We start from the raw sequence: 8177 nt of genomic DNA on the forward strand, positions 1-8177 counted from the left end.
CTTGTTTATCTTTGCATCAATTTATTTCATAATTTTTGTCAGGTCTGTTTAGTCAAAAGGAAATGAGAAGTGCATTAAAATGATAAACACATTATGGCACTAAGGAAAACACTGCCCTTGGAACCATTCTAACATCTGAGGGAAGGCTTGAAGTTAAGAAAGACAGGCACCAAACTGCAACCCTCCCCCATGTCCTGGTGAGCATCAAAGTAAAAGTCTTTCACCTCACAAAGGGAGAGAAAGAGGTTGAGCAATGAGGAAAGAGATCTGAAGGAAGACTAACATGTTTTCTGTGAATCTAACTGGCCTTGATGGGAGAGCAGGGCAAGACCCTGCTAGCTTCTGACCTATACTACTCCCCTATTATCCTCTCTCTGCTCAGCTGATTTCCTTCCCTCCACTCCAAGCTACTTTTAAGCCGTTGCACATACACACACTACACACACTCATTCCTTCCAGGTCTTCCTTCCATAACAATGTTGGCCCATATAGTTCAAATGGCTGATTCGCTTTCAGTTGAGGGCCTGATATTCTGCCTGTCTCCTACTACTACCACTCTCTATGCCAGGCTCCACCATCATCTCTGTCTGCTTCAGAGCTGGGTCAGTGTCCACAGATGACTAAGTATAGTATGATTTCTGGGTAGTATGATCCATGATGAAGAAAACTGTGGAGCTGGGGTATAGGACGGTCTGTCTGTATCTTCCTCGGTGTTACTGATTCTCAAAATGGTCCTTCAGATTGTGAGGAAAGTTCACAGAAGGTTGGGTGGAGGGCACCATACATTTGGTTTTTGAGGCAGAAAGAACCATTGATATCCTTCATGTTAAAAATAAACATGATAAAATGAAATGATAGACCCTATGTTGTCCTTTAATCATATCCTGAATCTGCAACTTGAGGCAAAATACCTCACTTTCCCTCATGTTACTATGGGGCATGGAAATCAGAACAAGAAACCAACCAAAATCTCAGTTTCCACACTCCAGTCCTTTTTGCCTCCTTCCTTGGCAATAATTTACCGGTATTTTCCACACAATTTTCAATCTGGGTCTTTCCCTTTGGGAAAACATGACACATTTTCTCCTTAATTCTTCCTTCACAATAGGTTGGAACAAGGAACACCCTGGAGAGCAAGGCACCCATGATCAAACAGTTTGTATGGTAGATGCCCCTTTGAAACCCATGCGTCCATTTTAGGGTCATAGCATTCAAGTGAATCGGAATCTTCGATGGCATTATCAAAAGTAAGGCAACGACCTCCTGTCAAATATAGCTTTTCATTGATTACTGCAGCTCCGTGATGCATCCTCCTATCCTTCATGTCTGCACACTTCACAAATTTATTGGCCGTGGTGTCATAAGCAATCACTCGTCGGGTGTACCCTAGGGAAAAATAAAGTTACATAATTCTGAGTGAAATAAAAAATCCTTTACATTCAATGGCATAAGGAGAAGCACCAGTGATTAATATCTTTGAAATGAAGGCTGATTGCAACTATAATATATTGGTTGGAGTCCTGTTGCCAATTGACTCTCTCATTGAGGGAAATCACATTAAATCTTGGCAGCAAATTACTCCTCATTAACAGGCATTCAGTGCGTGCCCAGCAATGTATCCAGCACCCCATTAGTGAGTGTCAATTTGTCACCAAGACTTAAATGATTTCCCTTACGCAAACATACATTAGTAATAGAATTATGGCTGATAGTAATTTGGGCTTAGATCATAGCTGCAGGCTGTGGCATATCGATGTAACACTATGAAAACAGGCCCATGTGGCAAATAAGTCATGCGAATTGCACTGCTCATTTTTACCACATTATCATGCCTTCCTTTTTCACAGCTTGCGACTTTGTGAAGAAAACTGCCGGGCCAGATTGCAATGTGTCACATAAAGGCTTCCACATAGAACAACAGGCAGTGTATGACAGAAGTAAACAAAGTGTGACCCTCCAGATTTCATCACATGACAAATTCCACCAATCCTAACCAGCATGCCCATTAACGGGGGATTCTGAAAATTGCACTACAACAATAGCTTGAGGGTCATATGTTTCCCCTCCTGGTTTCGTATGGTTGGGGTTTTTGTGTGCAGTGAGCATCTTTCAACAGTCCAATCCAGTCTTCATAATTTTGTCACCTCAATGAGTATTCATTAGTTTCTGGACTACAACTAGAGCAGTCACAAGCCTAGTTCGGGAGCAGACCTCAGACAAGGCCAGCCCAAGATATTTTGCTGCCTGAAGTGGAATAAAAATCATGTCCCTAAATACTTAAGTTAAAATGCATAGTATCCACGCAAGCAAAAAAAATTTTTTTCCAGGAGACTAGCAATAAATATACAACAGTAATACTGTACTAAATTAAATAACCAATTGCCTGTTTGCTATATTCTTATTAGCAAGTATATTCTGTTTTGCAGTGGTTCAACTCAGAACTCATGTAGATTCATATAGACATAAGTGCAAAAGGTGATAGCTACAAAAAATGCCTATGTCTAATAGTACAAGGCATTCTAATTAACAGAAAGAATTCCATCACTGGGACCACTGAACTCTGGTTTCTTTTGATGCAAACTACCCAAGGAAGCCTGGAAATACATTGCATGATTTTTTTAAAAAAGCAGTGAAAAATTGTTTGTTATTATTGTGATTCTTCAGCTTTTGTCTCTGATAAGCCCGGAACAACTGAATAATGTTATGGCATACTAAACTTGGCAGATGAACACTTGCAGGCTGTAAATCTCATAACTTGAAAAGAGACTGAATTATGTTTGAAATTAGATGAAATGTTTGTGTGTTTTGTTAAGGAGACCAAAAGGCTTATGTCTTAAGCTTGTCAGCTAAACTGTTGGCACAAAAACTCAGACGGAGCACATCGAAAGATGGTTTGGAAGTCCTCCTTTGTCATATCTGCTGCCTTCTTAGTTTGAACTCTCTTTTTTTTTGTCCCTCATATCCATTTCATCCATTTTTATTTTCCAGCACAAAACTCACGCACAAGAAAGAATGTGAATCAGATAGATAGCCATAATGCATGTCAACCACACAGACAGACTTCTCAATATCTGCCTCTTGTAGCGAAGAGGTGGTCGTAGTTCTAGCTCAAGAAGACAAGGAGGTTAAAAATGTTAACTATTTCCAAAGATAGTTTCAGCGACCTCACTTGGCACAATGTTTTAGAACATTTTCATTGCAAAAACATTCTAAAATCCTTTATGAATATTACCTCCAACAATATAAATTCGGTCGCCAATCACAACTGCTGGTGCACAGACATTCTTCACCATCCTTGTCTCCATTCGGAACCACATGTTCCTAGACACATGGTATACCTGAAAAATAAATATAGATTGAGAATGAACCCTCAGATTGGATGATACATTTCCAACTGTATAACAGACATGACCATGACAATATAGGAAGGTGTACCATATTTTTCCGTGTATAAGACGCCCCATGTATAAGACGCCCCCCACTTTTCTAACCGAAAATAAAGAAATCTAAGTGGGGCTTAGCAAGTATAGGGGGAAAGGGATCAAAGCCCTGCAGGATCACTTTGATCTCTGCTTTCCCCTCCACTTGTTTTTTCCTCTCCTCAGCTTACTTCCGTGTATAAGATGACCCTCAATGTTTAGTCTAAAGATTTTAGACAAAAGTATAGTCTTATACATAGAAAAATACAATTTAGTTGCTCTGATCCACTTTTGGAGACCTATGTACATATGTAGGCTTAAGTATTTACATCACTTGATAGATTGGGAACAATGGGCGCATGAATGAGATCTATATTAAAATGGTTATTTGAAGATGCAGCCTTTCACATAGCAATGTTTTCATTGTTATGCACATTCTGGTTACATTTACAATTCACAGTGAGCTATGGTTTGTGTTTGCTATTGTTTACTATTTAAGCTGTGAGTTGCAAAGCAGGCCATACAAAACTGGACTGTCCTTCCTATTTTTGGTTTGCATGTATCATTCCTGTTTCAGCTGGGGAAACAAACCATCCTTTAAACATCATGATAAGGTGCTGTGATAAACAACTCAAGTTTAAGAAGCCAACAACTAGCCATGGGTTGAGATTGTGTTTTGTAGTTGGCTGTAGCAGAGGTGGATTGTCACGTTACAACAAACCAGATTTCAACCAATTGCACCACGGCTTGTCATTTGTAATGCAGTTGTTTTATATGTGCCTCCTCATCCACATTTTTGAACAACTTATGACATTTTAGCATTTTACTGATGCATTCTTAAAACTGGATTGATACTTGATTTAATAATCCCGGTATTTAGCAGCTGGAAAACAGGAAAGAGGCCAGTTGTGCTTACTAGCTCTTCTGAAACCATCGGCAGCTGCCCTATGAAGTATAATGTGAAAATGACAGGACGACATGGTTGGGAATGTTGCTTCTGTTCTCAGCAGGAACTTAATAATAGCTGTCAAGTTTGATAACGGTCTTAAAACACCTAATTTTTCAAGTTTTCTCTTAACTATATATATAGTTAAGAGAAAACTTTATTCTGGAGAGTACTATATATACAGTTAAGAGAAAACTTTATTCTGGAGAGTACTATATATATATAGTACTCTCCACAATAAAGGTATCTAGGACATGGTGGTGCTGCGGGTTAAACTGCTGAAGCCTCTGAGCTGCAAGGTCAAAAGACCTGCAGTCGTAAGATTGAATCCACGCGATGGAGTGAGCCCTCGTCACTTGTCCCAGCTCCTGCCAACCTAGCAGTTCGAAAGCCTGCAAAATGCAAAAATGCAGAAATTAGATAAATAGGTACCACCTCAGTGGGAAGGTAAACAGCGTTCCGTGTCTAGTCACACTGGCTATGTGACCACGGAGGATTGTCTGCGGACAAACGCTAGCTCTATGGGTTGGAAACGGAGATGAGCACTGCGCCCTAGAGTCGGACACGACTGGACAAATTGTCAAGGGGAACCTTTACCTTTTTAGCCTCACAATACTTTGCAAAATAGCTTGGTTCCATGAAACAGAATTTCTCCATGAATATTGTGCTGCTTAAGAGCAAAACATTCTGGGCTCTAAGGGCAAATCTCTGTTGCACTATGTGAGTACGGTTCTGTTGCTGCTCCCAGACTTTGGAATTCCTTCCTACAAGAGGCCAGGCTGGCTCCATCGTTGCAGTCCTTCTGCAAATGGGCAAAGATCATTTTCTTTATGCAAGCATTCTCTGAGTCACTGGCTGCCCGAGTACGGGTTTTAATTGGACTGTTGTGCCTTACTGCTTTGAATGTGTTTTGTTGACACGTATGTTTTTTATATGTTATTTGTTTGATCCTTTTTAGTATTGTTGTATTCACTATTTTTAGCTTTTGTATTATCTTTTAATCATGTAAGCTGCCTTGGTTTCGTTTAAGGAAAATGGTGGAGTAAAAATATCTTAAATAAATAAATAAACTCTAAAGTTGTGCACCCGCAGTAGTTATGATAGCACTGAGGTAGAAATGCTAGCCATGAAGCACCTCTGCAAGTGCTTTGCATAACTGGTCATGCTGGGAATGTGTGGCCAGTTGCACAACTGGCTCACACAATTTCTTGTTGCTAGGTGTAATGTCAGGCACATTTACATAGGCATAACTTTACACCATGCCTGTATGATCTGGATTTTCCTTAATCCTGCTATTTTTTTCTCAGACTTTGTCATTCTGTCTCAGAAAACTCCCTTTCCTGAAATTTAACCAGTCAGGAGGGTGGTTTCCTATTTTCATACCCAACACTGTGTTTTCTGAGATAAAAGTCATGGCCTTCTCTTGGAACTCTACAATGTATTGTCTAATTGCCTGATTTTGTGACCTTTGCTGAACTTTTTACATGCCTGTATCCTTGGTGAAGTTTTGAGTTGTCATTAAGAGTATTGCTGAAACTGTCTACCATAAACCAAGATTATGACAACAATCACAATTATTCAATAATTACAAAAATAATTTTGCACCTTCTTACTATGCCTTCAAACCAAACTAAAAGTCAAAACGGAACACTGTTCTTTCCCTTCACAGTCTTTTAAAAGCCTAGACTTATATTGTTGGTGCAATGCAGAGAGGACAGTGAGGATTAGAAATTACCTGAATTAATCGGACAGGGTTTTGCATCATGTCTTCCCCTCCAAAGAGGTAGATTCTTTGATCTTTGGCAGATACTGCAGGATGAAGAACAGCAACTGGCATATTTGCCACATGCTCCCAGACACTGTAGATGCTGTCATATCTTTCCATAGAATTTAAGATTTCCTGATTCTGTCCAATCCCTCCAATGGCAAAGATATAGTTTTTATAGGCAACACTCCTGTGGGAATGGCGTGCAACTAACATGGGCTCTTCCCGTCTCCACTGATTAAGTTTTAGTGAGAAGATATACACATTGTTACTGACTTGGTTCTTTCCATTGCCAATGGGAATGCCCCCAAGGAGATAAATGTTACTGTGCAAATTCACTGCCGAGGCCTTGTAGAGACGTGTTGGATATTTGGCAAGGTTCAACCATTGGTTTGTCTTCTCATCAAACAGCAAGACTTCCCTTGTTGTCTCTCGGTTGTCTTTGCGGCCACCAATCAGGAGGAGGAATTCCCGGTATGAGTATCGTCGAGGAACATGCCACATTGGTTTGACATCAGGAGCACTGACGCTATATAGAGAAAACATCTGCCTATTTGCCAGTTCGAGAATATTCCTGCAGGCTGGAGATGACTGGAGTAGAGAGTCATTGGCAATGAAGTGGAAGAAAAATGTTGGGTGGACATACTGAAGTCTTACCTTCTTAAATAAGTCTTGGATATAGTTTCGCCTGGCCTGGAGGTCATGCCGCACCCAGATCATGAGAGCCTCAAAAACCTGTTCCTCCTCTCCACAGAGCTCATCATCTCCAAGATAATCAATCAATTCCAAGGCGCAAAGATCTTTCAGATCTTCAGAAATGGCTACTTGAGGGAAACACTTTAGAGCTATTTCTTTAGCTTTCTTGTTCAGAGTCTCACAGTGCAAGATTTCTGAGAGCCTAAGCAGGCTGAGGCAGTTGTCTGGAGTAAGTTGGTCCTGGAGGTAGGCCGAACAGGCCTCAAATAGTTTTACGTACTGGAGCATGGATGCCGTCTCCATTAGATGCAAAATATTCTCCGCTGTCATGACAATTTCCCCCGTGTAGACATAAATGATAATACAATGGAGAATACCTGGGTCAATACCTTGGAGGCTGACTTTTTCCTGGTGGCTTTCTCTAAAGTTATTACAAAACATTGCCTTGAAGTACGGACTACTTGAAGCGAGAACATTCCTGTGGCAAGGAATTTCAACGTCACTTGTACATAGAACAACGTCAGTTAAGATTCTATCTTGCCGCAAAATATTTAGCTGCTTTAGCAGCTCAGAGCAGAAATCTTGGTCTCTGAAGGTCAGTTCTTGTGATGATTTCTCTTCCATTGCAGAACTAAGGAAATGTTCATAAAGAGTTCAAGTGGGAATTCTCAATGGACAGTTCCTCAGAATACTTGACGGGAAAGATGACAGAGCAATGTCTTTTTAATACATTGTCTCTTTTTATTACGGAAATGGGAAAACTAGCTACATATAATACTAAAAGGACAAGGGATGAAGGGGAAAAAAGGCACATAGCACCTTTTATAAAATAAAACAGATATTAGACTGGAATTCTGGAGTTACCCATTTAAGACATCAATTAAAGATAGAATTTTTAAAGAAAATTAATAACAAATTCAGCAAAATGATCATAGGGATTTCTGGCTTAAGCCTGAAGTACACACACCGGCTAACAACCAGTATGTGTATGCTAGCCTTTTATTCTGTTGAGGCACTTATAGTTTTATCTCAGTTCCCTCCTCCTCTCTGTTTAGTCATTCCCGAAGAATGTAATTCTGGCAGAGCAGCATGACAAACTTAAACTCCATGGGTCTAGCAATCTGGAGGGAAAATGATATATTTATTTACTCAGAATTGCTTTTGCTTTCACATCAACAAAGAGCAAAAGCTGTAGATTTGTTTTCTTTACTCAGTATAAAAGTCTGTCAGAACAGCGCTCCAAACTCCATGGCCCTTCAGATTCATTCCCCGCCAACACATGCATGATAAAATGGATTCTCCGCTTGTCATCTTTAAAAAGAGTGACTGTTTTAACGTCCGCTGATGTAAA

General features: G+C 40.1%; 1 protein-coding gene and 1 long non-coding RNA gene across 2 annotated transcripts in view; one reads left to right on the forward strand and one right to left on the reverse strand.

The window, feature by feature from the left end:
- The window catches only part of LOC144588586 (uncharacterized), a 404395-nt gene that overhangs the window by 75643 nt on the left and 320575 nt on the right, over positions 1 to 8177 (forward strand). The window lies entirely within an intron of this gene.
- The window catches only part of KLHL38 (kelch like family member 38), a 27823-nt gene continuing 19646 nt past the window's right edge, over positions 1 to 8177 (reverse strand). Inside the window, exons 2-4 of the mRNA XM_020796510.3 lie at positions 6101 to 7457; positions 3233 to 3338; positions 1 to 1386 (exon numbers count right to left, since the gene is read on the reverse strand). Coding sequence (XP_020652169.3) covers positions 1100 to 1386; positions 3233 to 3338; positions 6101 to 7450 — 1743 coding nt within the window. The 5' untranslated portion in view covers positions 7451 to 7457 and the 3' untranslated portion in view covers positions 1 to 1099. The remainder of the gene's footprint in view (positions 1387 to 3232; positions 3339 to 6100; positions 7458 to 8177) is intronic.

Source organism: Pogona vitticeps, chromosome 4, assembly GCF_051106095.1.
Source record: "Pogona vitticeps strain Pit_001003342236 chromosome 4, PviZW2.1, whole genome shotgun sequence".
Classification (NCBI taxonomy): domain Eukaryota; kingdom Metazoa; phylum Chordata; class Lepidosauria; order Squamata; family Agamidae; genus Pogona; species Pogona vitticeps.